Raw genomic sequence first — 19,344 nt, 5'->3', positions numbered from 1 at the left:
TGGTAATAGGCTTTCTAAACCTTATTTGTTTGAATTTTATTTGGAAAATTATGAAAAGAAGTCAATATGATCTGAGGCTGTTGCTCAGTTCTGACAATTATTTTAATTTGAGTGATTTATCTAGAGGAACAACTGGCCCCAGATTGAATGGCTAATTCAACATAATTCCAGTGGAGTACAGTTCCCCAAAGTCAGTAAGAATGTTTGCATCTGCAGAGACTAAGTGGTAATGCTATGAAAAACTAAAGCTCTGTCTCCTTACATCTACTTTTTACTTCCAGCTGCAGGAAAGAAAGAGGTGATGTCTATTATAAACTGTCACACTAAAAGATTTAGTGATCTAATTAGCACATTATAGCTGACATCCAGTGAGGGCTGATTATTTTCATTCTGCTTCTACAATAATTTTCCGAAGAATTTTTCCTTAAGTAAGACTTAGAGAATGAATGAAAAGATCCTGTCTGCTCCTTGCATTTCAATAGTCATATGAGTTTAAAGTATTTGCCACATGTTTTAGATCATTCTATTGTTTTTAATAACTTATTTCTGTTTCACATTTCTTCTCAATCATATCGATTTCTTGCTTTGAGATAAAAGTTTAGTTTTGATTTGTTTTCCAGATATTCTGGCCTTCCTTAAGAAATCTATTTGTCCCAGTCTTTCTAAACTGTTGGCTTGCCAAACATGCCTTGGAAAATATGATTGTAAGTATAAAAGACAAGTGTAAAGACAAAAATATTTTTCAACACTCCATTATTTCTTACCTCATTAAAGTGATGTGTTGCATAACTGTCTAAGCTAATAGATCCCAAGTCTGCTTATACCCTAATGAGAATGAAAAGTCATAAAATGCCCATATTGCCAAGTCCCTTCCTTCATAAGGCCCTATGAGCTGGTAAACAAAAATAGTTCAGATATTCCAAATATCACCAAACCAAAGCTAACTGCTGTTCGGACTGGTCCAACTAGTTAGCCAATTTCCTGAAGACAAACAGCCTTCCCTTCTAAGGCAATCTCTTGATGTATAACGGGACCCCTGGTTTTAAGGCTTCAGGAGGTAACATTGTTAAACTGTTCTTAACTGTAGGTAGTCTCACAGTCCATAAAAATCTATAGGCTTTTGTAAGACCCTATATTGCAGCCAGAAGGCCCTCATGTAAAGTCACCTTTTTAGGCTGGGTTGGGTTGGGAGTAGGATATTAGGAGGGAGAAGGGGAAGCAGGAAAGAAGAGATGTGCCACAGTTGCATTTTGCCCAAGGCTGACCCTGTTCAGAAGGACTGATTTATAACTATGACCAAAATCTCTTTGCTATAATAGACTTGGACACTTATGAGTGAGCTTGCTGCTTGGTCATTTATTCTACAGGTGTTAATAGGAGTCCACTCTATGTTAAGTGCTCTGATAAGATAAGCAAATGATTCAACTTCTTTGCTAATGTCTTCATCTTCACAAGAGAATAAAAGTACCTACATACAGGCTTGCTGTGAGAATTAAATGAAATTATATATACATGCATATATATGTATGTGTAAAATCTTGTATCTGGCATAAACATAGTAAGGGCTCAATATTATTAATTTTATCACACAGAAATTAAATTTGTTTGGAGGCAAACTTGCTTTTCTCTTAAATAGCTTTTTTTTTTTAACATCTTTATTAGAGTATAATTGCTTTACAATGTAAATAGCTTTTTAACAGAAATTATGACACCAGTTGTGGCCAAAAGGAATATCTGGATAACATTTGAATATTCACAACCAGATGAATATTTCTAAACATCTGTGTTAAGTAACCACTGGAGCCTCATGAAAGTTCATGACTAAGAAGGGGAGACTGTAGCCTGTGGATGGTTTGTGGAAACATCAGTCTGTCTTAACTGTCCAAAAAAATACTATTTCACTAAATATAGATTGCCTAAATTCCTAATGAAAAAAAAATACCCCAGGAAAAAAAAATAAACGTCTTTGCTAATTTGCATTTATTAGCTGTTGGAAAAAGTAACCTAACCAAGAGAGGAATTATTAGTCAATCGTTGAGAGTAGAAGTAGTGCTTGCATTGTTAATTTAGGATTCATTTTCCATCATAGCTCTATATTTTACTTCTCCTCTTCCTGGTTGCTAAATTTTAATTTATTTTTCTGTTCATTAACACCTCTGTTAGAAGAAAGTAAGAGATGCGAGGTGAAATTCTAGTCAACTTAGTTTGTTTTTGTTACAGTTTTGGTTAAATGTGTGGTAGAGAAAGATAAACTATGACTCATTGAGACTTTGCTTGTATTGATGAAGTTATCTATCTCACGCAGTCCTGATATGCAGACTGTTAAAATGTTACTATAAAAAATTTATACAACAGGAAACCATAAAATAAAACATTATGCAAAACTACAAACCTTCCACACAGACTAAGCACTAGTAATAACTTATATTCTTCTAATATTTTCTATGAAAACACACACACACAAAATAGTATGTTTAATTTTATAATTTAAATTTTTTGTCATATAATAGTATGTGGTGGACAGGTTCCTATGTCATTAAATATTCCTGTTCAAACCATTTTTAATGGATGCATTAAATCTGCTATCTAGTTTTGATCAATTTATTTAACCATTTTTCTATTGCATTTTTAGTTACTTTAATAGTAATGGACATTCATTATTTCACGTAATAAATCTTATAATTTTGTAATAAAGATGAACATACATAAGTATTTGATTTCCATCTCATAATTTTCATGTGGTTAGCTTTTAGAAATTATGTTATGGGGTAAATACTAATTAAATGAATGAAACCATGAAGTAGAAAGGGCATACCTTTGTGAATTTTGACTTGTATTACCAAATTACTTTCAAGAAATTTATAACAAATTACATGAGCAGTATTATATATGAGTGCTTGTTTTTTGCATATTAAATAGCAGTGGGTATTATTATTTTCAATGTTTTTCAATTGGAAAATAAAATTATATCTTGAATTCACATTTCTCTTAATATGAATGAAATTAATCTAAAAATGTTCATTGGCTATATAATTTTTTATTTTTATGATAAATCACCTGGCATAATTCATGTTATTTTTCCTGATTCAGAGAATGAGATATGGTTGTAGTTTGATCCATCTATTACTTTCCCCTTAATTGAACATATTATTTTCTGATCTTTTAAAATTAGAATTTTCCACAAGAGAGCATACTCACCGTGGAGGGCTTTTGGGGAGTCAGTGTAACAACTCTACAGATGTTTGTAAGGCGAGTAAACTAAAATTTGGTGCTTTGGTGGTCTCCCATAGTATTATCTTGGTAATATGAATGTTACAGTAAGGTTATATAGACCAAGGCAAAAACGAAAATATGCTGCTATATCCATTTAAAGTATGTGTGTTGAGTATGCACAAGATAGTTGAAATGTAATACATAGTAATAAATGTAACAAAACTCATGAATATGTAGTATCTATCAAAATTTAAAATATGCTTGTTCTGTATTATTTCAGAATGATCTACACAGAGCCATTCAGCGTACACAGTCTGCAATGTTTAATCAAGTTTTGATTTTAATATCTACATTACTATGCCTTATCTTCACCTGGTAAGATCATACATATCAGCAGTTTTATTATGTTTTGTTTTAATTATAGTTCTACAAAAACATATAATAAACCACTTTAATTAAGATTTGGCTACAGTAAATGAATAGATAAATATTCACTATAAAAAGTAATGGTCACCTATAGAAATAGAAGTAAAATCCTTACTTCAGTCTTAAGGAAAAAAACAAGAAAGCACGTCAACCATTTGGTATTGATATTTACTGCAGCTCTGAGGTTTTCCTAAATGCTGTAAACAACCAGATCACAAGAATTTGTACTGCAGGCCACAGTTGTCAAACAATAATTTTTCCTTCAAACTGCTGGCATGGGGGTGCCCTCATCTTTCCATAATCTTCAAAGCAGAACTGCTGTTGAGAACACTGTCCCTGCCCGTCCCTGTCTGCCTGCCCCTCCTCCCCCGATGTTCTCTCAGGCATCCAGGCAGAAAGCGAGGGCAGACAGGACAGTGGGAGGCAACTGGTACGTTGCTTTATTATAGAAAACAGTTTTTTTTTTTTTATGAACTAGTTTTTTATTTCTTTTAGACATCTTTATTGGAGTATAATTGCTTTACAATGGTGTGTTAGTTTCTGCTGTATAACAAAGTGAATCAGCTATACATATACATATGTTCCCATATCTCCTCCCTCTCCCATCTCCCTCCCACCCTCCCTATCCTACCATTGTAGGTGGTCACAAAACACCGAGCTGATCTCCCTGTGCCATGCAGCTGCTTCCCACTAGCTAGCTATTTTACATTTGGTAGTGTATATATGTCCATGCCACTCTCTCACTTTGTCACAGCTTACCCTTCCCCCTCCCCGTGTCCTCAAGTCCATTCTCTACATCTGCGTCTTTATTCCTGTCCTGCCCCTGGGTTCTTCATAACCATTTTTTTTTTTTAGATACCATATATATGTGTTAGCATACGGTATTTGTTTTTCTCTTTCTGACTTCACTCTGTATGACAGACTCTAGGTCCATCCATCTCACTACAAGTAACTCAATTTCATTTCTTTTTATGGCTGAGTAATATTCCATTGTATATATGTGCCACATCTTCTTTATCCATTCCTCTGTCGATGAACACTTAGGTTGCTTCCATGTCCTGACTATTTTGTAAATAGAGCTGCAATGAACATTGTGGTACATGACTCTTTTGGAATTATGGTTTTCTCAGGGTATATGCCCAGTAGTGGGATTGCTGGGTCGTATGGTAGTTCTATTTTTAGTTTTTTAAGGAACCTCCATACTGTTCTCCATAGTGGCTGTATCAATTTACATTCCCACCAAGAGTGCAAGAGGGTTCCCTTTTCTCCACACCCTCTCCAGCGTTTATCGTTTGTAGATTTTTTGATGGTGGCCATTCTGACTGGTGTGAGGTGATACCTCATTGTAGTTTTGATTTGCATTTGTCTAATGATTAGTGATGTTGAGCAGTATTTCTTCTTTTGGAATGAGAAATGATGCACTGCCCATATGGATTCATGCAGAGCCTTACTAGAGAAAAAAAAAATGTGAAAATCAAAAAATGATGTAGAATGATATGTCTGTTTTTCAACTTAATTATGTGTATTTGTGCTCTGACCTGGATTCGACCTACTGAGAAAGAGAAAAAGCTAATTAGGAAGTACTGCAATAGGAAGAATGCCTTCATCACTAGTACAATACTATTTTTAGATTAAAGTATAGCTATAGATATATGTATGTAAATATAGTTGTAGGTACAGCAATATAACAACTATTACACCTAAGTAGTATGCAATTAATACCTCTTTTAAATGGATTTGAAATATGTTTTATTCCATACTTTTATATTTAAAAAGCAAACATTTTAGGATATTCCATGCCTTTAAACATAAAATACCCCTTTAAAATGGACACAATGCCATCTTATCATTTAATTTTTTTTTACTCTTCACAAATTGTTTTTATTATTTACCTAGTAAATATCTAACTGCATAAATTTGAAATACTAACAGTAATGCCTTCTCTTCTAATGTCACAAAAAGTTCTTAATTTTAAGATACATAATTTAGATAATTTAGGAATTTTCTCATTTTACTTAAGGAAAAGTATTATTTAAAATTAAAATTTTTATATACCTATGCACATGCTACTTTCTCAATTACTGGAAAATTACAAAAAGTAAAATAAATGAGTCTAAATAATATGGGAGTCTGTTAAAGTAAATTTGCTAAAGAGGTAATCGAAATTTTAATGCAAAAGTAAGGACAGATTATTTTTGTATGATAACACTTAGTCCAGTACTTTGGTTCTGGAGGCATCCTCATCACAGTGAACTACCCACAATGGGCTCTCTATTTGCTATTACTTTCTGCCTATACATCTATTTCTTGAGTAATTTTTATTTTCAAAGGAAACAACTACACAAATTTTGCCACTTTCTTATGCCACAGTGCTGTGCTAGATAAAGGGCTTTCATGATCTATATGTAATTTCTATTATGCAGTTTATTTGTCACTTTAATCATTTGTGTTTCACTTTTTGTTTTATTTGCAATTATAGTTACTTTGTTGTTGTTGTGTGTATGTATGTTTAAACTTTAGACATTTGAGTGGTAGTTTTGACAGATACTATCTAATGTTAAAACTGTCACCAATACGTGGATATGAGTCTACCTTTTAACGTGCAATTATAATATAGAGTTAGTTTAGGTACATAAAATGTTATTGTTTTTAATCACACGTACTCAATACATTTACATTAATATGTTTTAAAATTATAATATCAAGGATGGAAAAACTGAAGTTTGATTTCTTTGTGTATTCTTCTCTAGCATTACAAGCAAAATGTCTTCATAAATCATGATAATCATAGTAAGGTAGAATAAGTCTTATTCAAATTCACCATTGATGGTTGGGTTACCTACAAGAAAAATATGAACAATGATACATTACTTATGCTGTATCATCAGGCTATTTTACCAAAGAGTTACACTACACATATTATAAAAGACAAATATACACAAAGATACAAGAACTTACACAAATAGAAACACATATATATTCCATTGTGGTGAAATTAGTCATAATTAATTGCTGTTAAGTTGTTTCATAGAGCAAGTCTATCATTGCTTTACCAAATCAGAACTTTTAATACATACATTAAATTTTAAGCCCCAAGATTGTTCAAGATTGTTCCAAGATTGTTCCATCAGCTTAATACTGTTGGAGACAAAGTTTGCTTATATCTTGTTTTCAGCCATTCTCAAAACAGGGTTTCTGTGGTTTAGTATGGCTGCTTTGCTCTTGCCATTACATCCTAACTCCATCCTTAGGAAAGAAGAATATAAGGCACAACCCAGAAATTGTGTGCATAACTTAGGCTAGATTTGGTCATATACCCACACAATAGCTGCAGGGAATCTGCAAAAAATGTAGTCTGTCAGGGCAACAAATACCCAGTTGAATATTATACTATCAAGAAAAAGAAAAATGCGATGCTGTGGAACAATAAGCAGTCTCTGGCAATGATAAGTCATGAACGTTTACATGTACACTGTTTGTTTAAAACTCAAGGCTATACTAATTTGGAGGCCTTGGGCAAATTACTTATTTATCTAGCCTTGTTTTCCACATCATTAAATGAGTACAATATTAATCACCCTATAAGATTTTTGTTGTTTGTGTTTTTTCAAATGAGGATTAAATTGGATATGTTTATAAAATGTCTATCTAGCAGAGGGCATGGCATATGGTGTGAACACTCCAAAAATTTTAATTTCAGAAGTCCTCTTTATACAAGATGATTGAATTATCACGTGAACCTGCAAAAAGAGATTTACTCTAAAATGTTTAAGCATAGTAATTTGTTAATAATACTATGAAACTGAATCAGGATGCCTAAAAATGATTCTAGGCAGCAGACAGGGGACTGACTACTTTTTTTTTTCCTTCCAGTTTTATTGGGGAATAATTGACATACAGCATTATACAAATGTAAGGTGTATAGGATAATGATTTGCTTATATACATCATGAAATAATTGCCATGATAAGTTTAGTGACTATCATCTCATATAAATATAAAATAAAAGAAAAAATTTCCTTGTGATGGGAACTCAGGGTTTATTCTCTTAACAGTTTTCATATATAACAGAGCAGTGTTAATTATATTGATATTAATCCTGATTTACATTACATCCGTGGTACTTATTCATCTTATAACTGCAAGTTTGTACCTTTTGACCGCCATCATCATCCTACAAAGATACTGCATTATTATTGACTATATTCCCCATGCTGTACATTTCATTCCCATGACTCATTTATTTTGCAACTGTAAGTTTGTACCTCTTAATTCTCCTCATCTATTTCGTACAGTCCCCAGATCCCCTCCCCTCTGGCAACCACCTGTTTGTTTTCATATATTTGTTTTGTTTTTTTCGATTCCACATATAAGTGAAATCATACATTATTTGTCTTTCTCTGTCGCACTTAACTTAGTACCCTCTGGGTTCAGCCATGTTGCCACAAATGGCAAGATTTCATTCTTTTTTATGACTGAGTGATATTCCATTATATATATATATGTATATATATGTATGTATATATATGTGTGTGTATATATGTACATATTTTTATATGTATATTTGTAAATATGTGTATATATTTGTATCTATGTATGTATAATGGTATATATGTATATATACACACATATATATATATTCCATTGTGGTGAAATTAGTCATAATTAATTGCTGTTAAGTTGTTTCATAGAGCAAGTCTATCATTGCTTTACCAAATCAGAACTTTTAATACATACATTAAATTTTAAGCCCCAAATGATTCAGGAACTAATATTTGATGAAATGGCTCTGTTGTTCATGGATCTCACAATCTTAATATTACCTGTTTGGAAAGCTGTTGTATGGTTTTAAAATGTATCTTGTCTTCAACATTATGAATATTAAAAAGGACTGTCATTAAGCATTCGTCTATAAAAGACACCGTGCTCAGTGCCAAACTGAAATAAAAATGAGGCTACTGACCCCTTCCTGTAGGGAATGTGCTCAGAATTGCTTTTCCTGTCATTGTAATGGAATTGGACTAATCTTCCCACATGTCGGCTGTGTGCCCCTCCAGCTCAGTAGTGCACAGTTCCAAGACAGCTGGAAATTGTGATTCAGCCTGTGTCTCTGGAACAAAGCAGAGACAACTGGTCCATCTGGTAATTAAGTGCATGACTTTAGCTTAATTATCAGCATATTCTAACCAATAGTAAGTACTCTAATTTATAATGCATTTGGTGTTTCTAATTTTACACTAGTAGATTTTTTTTGCACCTACTTTGATTCAAATTTTTTATTTGAATATGTATTACGTATTTTCATATTATTTTGTAGAGTTGTAAAGCAAAGAGCTATATTAGGTTAGTGGATATTTTGTGTTTTAGTCCAGTGTAAAAAAATTTATTTTACCTCCTCAGTCTTATTTAAGGAGAAAACGAACCTATTTATTTATTGTTTAAAATATGATCTAGTTAAACATTATTAGCATGCTTAATTCAAAAGTACTTGGGATTTTCTTGTGCATCTTTGATTAATACTTATTGAATACTGGATGCTTAAGTTCTTGAACTCAATTTACTGAATTGACTCTTAAGGCAAAGAACTACTTGGGAAGTGGACAGTGAGAAGCTAAGTACTGTAGTTTGGAGAAAGTATTATAACATATGGTCTAACAGTATAGCACCATCATGATATTTGATTACTAATTTTGTTTGGTCACATTTGTTTTGCTTATATTACAAATGAACGACAGAAAGTGCATTTGTCTAAAGATCTGGCAACTGACTAACAGTCCCCAGGCTTGTTTCACACTAGAACAAATAGAAAACTATTTGTCCCAACTCAATTTTGCATACGTGAGCAGCCAAGTTTTAGGCAGTTAATTAACCAAGTAAGCTGAATTCAAATTGAGGAAAAGCAGAATATGGTTATTGAATATATATAAATAATAATTATGTAATTATTATTAATATAAAAATCTAAGAAACATGGTTTTGAATTAAAATTCTGCAACAAATAAGCAATTTTTGAAATATGACAATAATGTACAGTTATTTTCAAACATCAAATACTGAGAATAATGGCTAACATTTCAAGGGTTTCCTATGTGTTAGGCACTTTTCTGAGCACATGTATTAACTAATTTAACCTTTAACAGCTTATAAGATAAGTTCTATTGTCCTTATTTTATAGATGAAGAAACTTTGAGGCACAAAGTAGTTAAGGAATTTGCAAAAAAAGTAAAACAGCTAAGTATATCTATCTTAAATATCCACTTATCTACTGTAAGCTGTGCTAAAACTTCAGGAAAAAATAAAGGCATTACCTACAAATGAATAAGAATCAATCTGATATCCATGTTCTCATCTGAGTTAAAAGTTTCTAAAACACAGTTCACAAGTTTCCAAGAAAAATTGATTTAGAACCTAAACTTTAATAGAATTTAAGCCCTCACTGAATTATGAGGATAATGTAGTTATTTTCAGATATACAAGAACTTAGAAAGTATGCTACCTATGTAGTATTAAACATGTATTACAAAAATAAGAAAAAAAAAGGTAAAGGAAAAAAAAATACGTTATGAGAAGCAGTGGTATATGCAACAGCTTCTCATTGGATCTGGCTCTGGGAAACCCCATCTCACACTTCATTTTATCAGAAGTGTAGTTGAAGATTTATCCAAGCAGAGGCAGAGACCTCATTTTTATTGTTCGTGGTGAAGACACCTAGCCAAGGGAGGTTTCCACTTAGAAGCTGGGGTAAAGGTGTGAGAGAAAGCCAGTTGTCATACTGCACTAATTGAGAATCAACGACTTCTGATGGTCTTTAGGACAATAATAGTTCTGCAGGAAAGGCTCTGTGACATTGGTTTTATACCACTCAAGATGGTCAGTTATGTATGAAAGCCATCAACTGATAACCTCAAAAATGAATACACATAGGGAGTGTGACACATGTGAGGTCTCCTTGAAAAAATTACCTTAGGACAAAATCTACAAAATTAAGAAATAAAATTAAGGAAAATAAAGAAGTCTTGATAAAAGATTTGAGGTAAGAGATAAATCAGTTTACTTGTGGCAGCAGACATGAATGCTCTGTTCCCAAAGAGATCCTAAAATGTCATCATAATAGTAATTACAGTTAATACTTATTTAATGTTTACCTTCTTTGCCAGCCAATTTTTTTATTGCTTTATGTGTAATAAATTGTTTAATTTTGCACAACAACCTTCTATGGTAGGTATTATTCTCATTTTACAGAGAATAAATATAACATTCTTTTAATGTTAAAAGAAACTGAGGCACAGAAAGGTTAGATGGAAAGATAAGCCTTAGTTTATCCAAAGTCTACGATTAGTAAGAAGCAGAGCTCAGATCTGGACCTAGGCAAATTGGTTGGTTCCAGAGCCCACATCCTTAACCTTTGTAATATTATTTGTATGAAGTTCTAGAAGTCATTAACCTAGATATATAAAAATTGTAATCAAACTAAAAACTCAAATAGAATTATGATAATTTGCTCATTTCTATTGTGAATTTTAAATTACTGTTTGAAGTAGGATAATAGTTTAATAAGACATTAAGATGACACTTTCTTCATTTGTAAAGATATTTTGGATTAACTATAGAAAAATATTTTAGCCATTACTTTCTCTTTTGTGTGAATGGTTACTTTAAATTTAGCAAGTTTCTAATCTTTATTTTTTTAGTTTTATCAACAACAAATATGATACATTTAGATAAAATTACCACATATATACATGATTAAAATCTGTTCAGATTATTTCCACTTACCTGTTCATCTGTCTTTCTATACTTCTATGTTTCTATAGAGATATAGATAAGAATACATCAAGTGATTCTATAAGGATATAGGATTTTTCTTTTAACTTTCTTATACTTTCTGCTATGGTTTAAATTTTCAAAATGAATGTGTGTAAGTTTTTAAAACGAAAGTCACAAAAATTAAGGAATTTAAAAAGAGGCAAAAAAATTTAACACAAAATGCAAAATGTAAGGATCACATTCAATATGACTTGTATGATTAATTTCTTTACATTTGTAAAATGATTCTCATGTTAAGTTTTTTTTTAATCTAAATTCCTCACCTTTCTCTCCTGCTTATCCTTTGAGTCTCGACTTTTAGATTGAAGCTCTTTTATGACGTTTTCTTGAAGTTTATCTGAATTAATGGGAGATGCCCAAGCTTTATGTTTCTCAGTGATGGAAAAAATTATAAAATATATAATGCTTCTTTAATTATCAGTGTTTCCTGCCAAATTTTTATCGTATATAACAAAGTTTCAATTTTCCTTTCTTACCATTTTATGTCCAGTATCTCTTGTGGTTGGAAAATATAAGATGCTTAACAAATGTTTGTGATTGATAGAAAATAACATTCCGGGGTTAAAAATCCCAGGACAATATCCTTATCAACTGAAGATACTTAAATATATTGTAAGCTAAGCATATTCAAACCATATATTCTGAGAATGTTCTTTTAAATGCCTTCTTTTCATTTTTGGTGTCAGGTGATGGAAAGAATCTTTATAATTTAACCTTCTATGCCACTATGGTTTTATGAAGACATTCTAGACCTGTTCACTTGTCAAAGAGATATAACTGGATAGTAAAACTTCTACAACTTTTTTAGTTAAAAAGAGATGCTCTCTGAAATAATTTTTATAAATTGCATACACATACCTCATAAATAGGAGCTTCCAGATAAGTCAAATTTTGGCTGTTAATTTTGTCTCCATATAACTTCAGAATTTACATCTTGAGAATTTTTCTTTTAATGTTAAAATTTGAGAGAGAAGAACAATGTAATAAAATTACTGAAATTATCACCTCCTATGTGATACTAGAGAGCATTGGGATACATGTACTATCTATCATGCTTTTCTCTTCCCATCATCTCTTAGGATTTTTGTTTGTTTGTTTTTTCTTCTACTTCTTTCCTTGATTTCTTTGGTTCCTGAAATCTCACTTTTGTTTCTCCCGTCTGATCTAAATCCCAATCCTTTCCTGAAAAGTCTGTTTATCTATTATTTTGAAATAAAGAAAATGCATGTTTGTGCATCAGGGCATAGGGTGGGGTGTGGTCACTTTTCACGAACTACTAAATTGCAGTGTATGTTGACTTCAGATCTGTGGCCTGTGGTATCAGTTACTAACCTTTTTTTGTATAGACATGAAGACAATGACCAGCAGAGTGAGAACTTGCTTTTAACAATAGAAAAATGAGATTTATTATTACTTCAAAAGCAACAATTCTCTCTAGAAAATGTAAAATCCTAACATCTCAAATGATCTTAAATCCAATGGGAATCTTAGGTTTTAGGCAGACATGCTACAGGAAATGAAAATGATTATTTGGAACAATTTAATTGGTATTCATTCAGTAAATACCAAATTGCAAGTTGTGGGTTGATCTGAATGCTAATGTCTGAATTACAAGCATGAAATCAAAGTGTTAGATGCTTTCAGCACAGAATGCCATTGATAATTAAATTTTTCCAGTTAACTCTGCACAGCAATGGGATTCATAGGGAGTGTGTTGATATTTATTTATTTCTGCTATGTGAATTTTTTTTCCCTCTGAAAACATTTCGTTGTACAAATTGACATTTACCAGGTGAAATTTGTGGTGAAAAAGTTTACAGTCTCAATATTTCCTTTCATTCAAATTAATGTTTTCCTTATAAACCTTGCCAAAGCTTAAAAAGCTTGTATAACTCAATGTATAGGTAACATATTAAAAGAAGCACATTTTAAAAAGCACCAATTACAAGTGATTAGAAATTAAGGTGCTTTTGTTATTATATTTATAACCTATTTAAGTAAGCAAATCAATTACGATTTTTCAGTCGTTTTAAAGAGGGTAGCATGAGAGTCTGTATTTTAAATCCTAAATAAATGTTGTTCACATTTTGTTTTAGAATTGTATAACACTAAACTTATTTTGCATGGATCTGTGTCAAAGACAGCACATAAGAATGTTTTGTAAAGAAGCAAAGCTCACAGTAGACTCTTAAATCCAGCACTCTTCATGAATCATTTCAAAAATAAACATTTTTCTAAAAGGCAAATAATAATAAGCTAACAGTGAAACTTAAAAAATGTATTTAATTCATGTGAATGTAAATGAAGTATAAGTTTTCAGTGCCTATACTATTTTTCAGTATTGGTTTTTTAATGAAGCAGCCACATATTAACAAAACTCTATATATGTCATTTTAATAAGGTAGGTTGACCTCCTTGCAGGTTGGGGCTGAGATACTTGGTAAGTCTGATGCTGCATCTCTGTAGCTCCAACCATATGTGCACTGGGAGCTTTGTCTTGAACTGCTGCATAAGCCTTCCAAGTGCCCAGGGCCTTGTCTTCTAATTCTAGTTCTTATCATTGTTAAGAGCCCAGGTCCATCACTGCTGTGAATGGTGCAATTTGAGGCCATGACTCACCTGTACTGTCTTACCTGTATTCTCAAACTGTGAGTGCATTCCCCTCAAGGTCAGGACAAGCCACATACTGATTTATGTTACCTGCTGGCTCCTCCGTAAGAATGGTGTGTGAGACCTTGGCCAAAATAGAGAGCGTTACAACAATTAAGAAATGCTCCATTCTGGTTCAATCTGTGCTGAAACTTTTTCATTTTCTGTGTGCCTTTCGCTCAGGTTGGTCTTAAACACAGTTATTTTCCGTCACTTATTAAGAACTTCTTTAATTTCTATCTTAATGACAGCTGTTGTCATACCAGAGTGACTACAGAGTTGCTTTTTTTTGGTGAGCTCTGAGGTGTGCTTGCTCTTTGGTATAATGGTAAAAATCATAAATTGGAGCAATACAATCCTGGGTTCATGTTATGCCTTTTCCATTGATTAATTCCATGACTATACCTTTAGATCATTTATTGTACACTTATAGATTTGTTAAGAGGGTAGATCTCATGTTAAGTGTTTTACTCCAATATTTAGAAGGGTTAAAAACTGAAATCCAACTGAGTAAATCTGAAGATCAAATTGGCTTTCTTCAACAGTTCATGAATCGGGCGCCAGCCCATCTAGCAAATAGAAAGGAGCTCTGAAGAGCTGTAGAAAAGGAAAGGTTTTCAAAGGCAGAAAGAGGGTGGGGAAAGGAAGTTTATTAGCAAAGAGTAGATTGTTTCAGGCAAGGTCACTTTCCCATGGGGGAAGGCAGGGGTCTATCCAGCAGATGACCTCACTAGTGCTGACCAGGTGATTCCAGACTGACTGGTTAAAGAGTACATTCTTGGGAGAGACTAAAATTGCAGTTAAGTTTTGGTTTGCTGATGTGGGGCTCAGCACAAGTGACTCCATTTGGAGCCCATGGTTTCTTTTTTTAACAGAAGTAACACAGTTTTGATGACAAATTGGACGTAAGGTGAGAGAGAAAGGAAAATTGAAGATGGCTTTGAGATTTACATTTTGGGAAACTGACTGAATGTCATGCCATATGTGAGGATAAGGAAATCTGGAAAGGAACATGAAGAGGAAGAAAAAGAGTCCATTCTAGTTGAGACACATTTTAGAAACCTAAGGTAAGGTGTCGAGTAGCCATGTGTCTGTAGGAGCTCAGAGTTTAGGAGAAGGGTGGGGACCAGGTGGTGAATTTGGTAACCGTCAACATATGGATCAGCATTAAAGGCAATGGATTAGAAAAGAGCACCTAGGTACCGAAAAAAAAAAAAAGAGCACCTAGGGAAGAACACAGTAGAAATTCTGATTAAAAACAAAGCAAAACAAAAACCTTAACAGAGTAGGAAGAGAGGATAAATGGCACAATTTACAAGGAGACGGGATCTTCATTTACCTCTGTATCCAAAAGAAGTGGCAGTTAAATATATAAAGTAAAAACTAGTGAAAATGCTAGGAGAACTTGATAAAAATATAATAGCAGCAGACGACTTTAATAAAGAATCATACTCAAGTGGATCCCAGAATACTTCTTATTTTTCACTTCTCCAAACATAGCCCTCTCTATACCATCCAACCAGATGGCTGCCTATTTCAAACCATAGTCAATGTCAGAGCTTTTATAGTACATTTTCATTATAATAAAAGCATTTCTTACCATCAAGCAACAAAGCCTATGCAAAATTCATACATCTTTTTAAAACACCATAAAATCTTTTTTTTTCTCTTTCAAAGTTCCTCCTCATTTTTTCATCTTCTCTTTCCCTTCTCATTAATTCCTTTTCAGTTACTGAACTCCTTAAATTGCTTAGACACTTGTGTGTTTCAACTGACTTTTAGCAGGGTCATGTATCATTGCTGTTCTTCTCACAATTTCCTGTTAGTAAATTCTCTAAATTATTTCATGTTATAAAATATATAATATTTTACATTTATATTTTATTTAAATAGATAGAGGGTATTGTAATTTACCCTCTTTCTGTGCTTTTGAGTATTTTGATTCAGTGTTGAGAGCCTCATTTCAGCACTGTCTCCTTTCTCTAGACCCATTGCTTATTCTGGTGGTATCTCCTGCCCCAAGGTTATAATAACTTTCACCAACATTTTGCTATGCAAATGGTATACAGAATATTTCTGATTATCCCTAATAATTCAGGCTGATTCAACTACTTAAAATTCTTTCTCATTCCTGTCTATTAGCCCACTGAATTATATTTATTATAGGCCCTTGTTCTACCTTTATATTTAAGTTTCTGGTATTTATTTTTAGGCTTCTCATTTGCTAGCAAATTGATTTTAGGATGTTCTAAATACCTCATTTGAATTTCATATGAGCTTCTTCCCTCTAGTGTGCCAGCTGGGAAGGTGAAAAACCACTTTCAATCCCCTGCTTTATAATTAGCTTTTATATTGACAATTGAAGCACAGTCTTCTTTTCTTCAAGTCAAATATCCCCCAAGTGCTTTAATTTTTCTCTACAGGACTTTTTTGGTTTGTTCGTTTGCCTTTCACTAAATCTTCTCTATTTTCTAATTATAAAGTCAAGCAAGACCCAGTGCTGAATAAACACAAAGATCAAGATCATTTATATAAAAGCGTTTTGTAAAGTACATGTAAATGTAAAGTAGTAATTTTCATTGCCATAATTTAGGGGACAGATTTTTAGTTTAACAAAGAAATCGTTCTTCTTAGGCTTTATTTCTCACAGGGACATATGCAGCTCTCTGGAGGGGCTTTAGGTAAAAACAAATTCTTTGGATTTGAAGGTTTCTTGGTTGTGTCACTTTTTTGCTGTGACTTCAGTTAAATTATAGCTTCTCTGAGGCTTGATTTATTCATTTGTCAAATGGAGACAGAAAAACACTGTATAATCTTCAACAAAAGTTGGAGGCAGTTTTCAAAACAGACATGAAATTGGGTCATTATAACAGAAGTAGAAGAAACAACAAATCAACATAGTAGGGATGAAGTATAAACCTGATATTAAGTTTTAAGACAGCTGAGGTGGGGAGAGAAATGAATTATACTGAGCTCTCATTATCAGAAAAAAGAAAGCACACACATCCCTCAATGTAATTAATGTCCTCTTTCCCTGTTTCCTGCAGAACTCAGGAACTCATTCTGTAGGCAGAATGATACAGAGACAATATATAAGGATAGATGCACAATGTATATTATTTTTACAAAAATTTACATAATGGAAAGATAGCATTGGTTTTCTGCTTATTGGCTTAGTGTTCTACTAAGCCCCCATGACAGCCTTATGACACTCTGAGGTATGCATTATATCCCTAGTTTGGAGAGGAGACCAATAAGGGCAGAGGAAAGAGTTAAGGAGTTTTGGAAGTAAGTGGGGCTCCAGGAGTGAGCTCAGATTTGTTTGATCATGACCTGTCATCTTTTCTATGCATATGAGGCCTTAACAGGTGCGTGAAAGCAATTCTTTCAGGAGACAATGTGTGGTGGTACAAATTATGGTGCTTGGCAGGGTTCAACTTTATTCTAGGAGATCAATTAGAACACATAGAGAGTGGAAAGATCATTTGTACTTTCACCTAACTTTCTCCAACATAAATTTTTTTTTCCAGACGTTTGCTAAGAATTGGCAGAGAAAGTTATCAAGGCTTTTCTTGATTTCCACGACCTGGCTACTCTATCTGCCTAGGTGAGCTCATTGATGCCTATGGCTTCCAAAACCATCTGTAAGCGGACAGCTTCAGCAGCCCAAAACATTTTTAATTCTTCTCTGTTTCCAGGCAGTTTTCACCTATGTGTTCTCAATTATCCCACTGTTGATCCATCCCTTAAAAAAAAGCAAAGTACCTGGAGTCATCTGGCCCGCTCCTTTTTTCTCAGGCAGAACAACCAATCTATCAGCAAGCCTACTGGCTTAAGGGCCAAGATCCCTCCAGGCACCATCCCCCTCTATCTGCACTGTCTCTACCCCTCAAACAGCCATTGTCTCTTGCTTGGATATCTGGTCTGTCTGCTGACACCCTTGCTTTCTTACAATCTATTTCCACAGAGCAGTAAGAATATTCTTACAAGTTTAAGAACCTCCATCTTCCCCTGCAATGCACTTGGATCAAAACACCAAAAATAATTATGAGGCTGTCCACGGTCTGGCCCATGCTTACCTCTTTGACCTCAACTTATATTGTATTTCCTCTGAACCACTGGGCTGCCACACGACTGGTTTCTTTCTGTTCCTTGATGATATTATGACGATTCCTGACTTGGGTTTTCTTTTCTTTCTTTTTTTTAACATCTTTATTGGAGTATAATTGCCTTACAATGCTGTGTTAGTTTCTGCTGTATAACAAAGTGAATGAGCTATACGTATGCATATATCCCCATATCCCCTCCCTCTTGCGTCACCCTCCCACACTCCCTAACCCACCCCTCTAGCTGGACACAAAGCACCGAGCTGATATCCCTGTGCGATGCAGCTGTTTCACACTAGCTAGCTATTTTACAGTTGTAGTGTATATATGTTCATGCCAAACTCTCACTTCGTCCCAGCTTACCCTTCCCCCTCCGCATATCCTCAAGTCCATTCTCTGTGTCCGCATCTTTACTCCTCCCCTGCTCCTAGGTTCTTCAGAACCAATTTTTTTTTTTAGATTCCATATATATGTGTTAGCATACAGTATTTGTTTTTCTCTTTCTGACTTACTTCACTCTGTATGACAGATTCTAGGTCCATCCACCTCAATACAAATAACTCAGTTTTGTTCCTTTTTATGGCTGAGTAATATTCCATTGTATGTATGTGCCACATCTTCTTTATCCATTCGTCTGTTGATGGACACTTAGGTTGCTTCCATGTCCTGGCTATTGTACATAGAGCTGCAATGAACAATGTGGTACATGACTCTTTTTGAATTATGGTTTTCTCAGGGTATATGCCCAGTAGTGGGATTGTTGGGTCATATGGTAGTTCGATTTCTAGTTTTCTAAGGAACCTCTATACAGTTCTCCATAGTGGCTGTATCAATTTACATTCCCAGCAACATTGCAAGAGGGTTCACTTTTATCCACACCCTCTCCAGCATTTACTGTTTGTAGATTTTTTGATGTTGGCCATTCTGACTGGTGTGAGGTGATACCTCATTGTAGTTTTGATTTGCATTTCTCTAATGATTAGTGATATTGAGCATCCTATCATGTGTTTGTTGGCAATCTGTATATCTTCTTTGGAGAAATGTCTATTTAGGTCTTCTGCCCATTTTTGGATTGGGCTGTTTGTTCTTTTGATATTGAGCTGCATGAGCTGCTTGTTTATTT

At 33.6% G+C, this 19,344-nt stretch overlaps 1 protein-coding gene across 30 annotated transcripts in view; it reads left to right on the top strand.

The window, feature by feature from the left end:
- The window catches only part of KCNT2 (potassium sodium-activated channel subfamily T member 2), a 414,242-nt gene that overhangs the window by 187,068 nt on the left and 207,830 nt on the right, over window positions 1-19,344 (top strand). For 28 of the 30 annotated variants that reach the window (XR_009517121.1, XR_009517118.1, XR_009517125.1 and 25 more), the window contains 2 exons: window positions 621-704; window positions 3,494-3,588. Coding sequence is in view for 22 of the 30 variants with exons in the window: in XM_059998767.1 (XP_059854750.1) it covers window positions 621-704; window positions 3,494-3,588 (179 nt within the window). In the remaining 8 variants the exon portion in view is untranslated. Of the gene's footprint in view, window positions 1-620; window positions 705-3,172; window positions 3,250-3,493; window positions 3,589-17,645; window positions 17,723-19,344 lie in introns of those variants that run through there. The other 2 variants (XM_059998726.1, XM_059998734.1) reach the window with 2 other exon arrangements.

Source organism: Delphinus delphis, chromosome 1 (genome assembly GCF_949987515.2).
Source record: "Delphinus delphis chromosome 1, mDelDel1.2, whole genome shotgun sequence".
NCBI lineage: Eukaryota > Metazoa > Chordata > Mammalia > Artiodactyla > Delphinidae > Delphinus > Delphinus delphis.
Note: the sequence above shows the minus strand (reverse complement) of the source record. Positions and strands in the feature narration are given on the sequence as shown.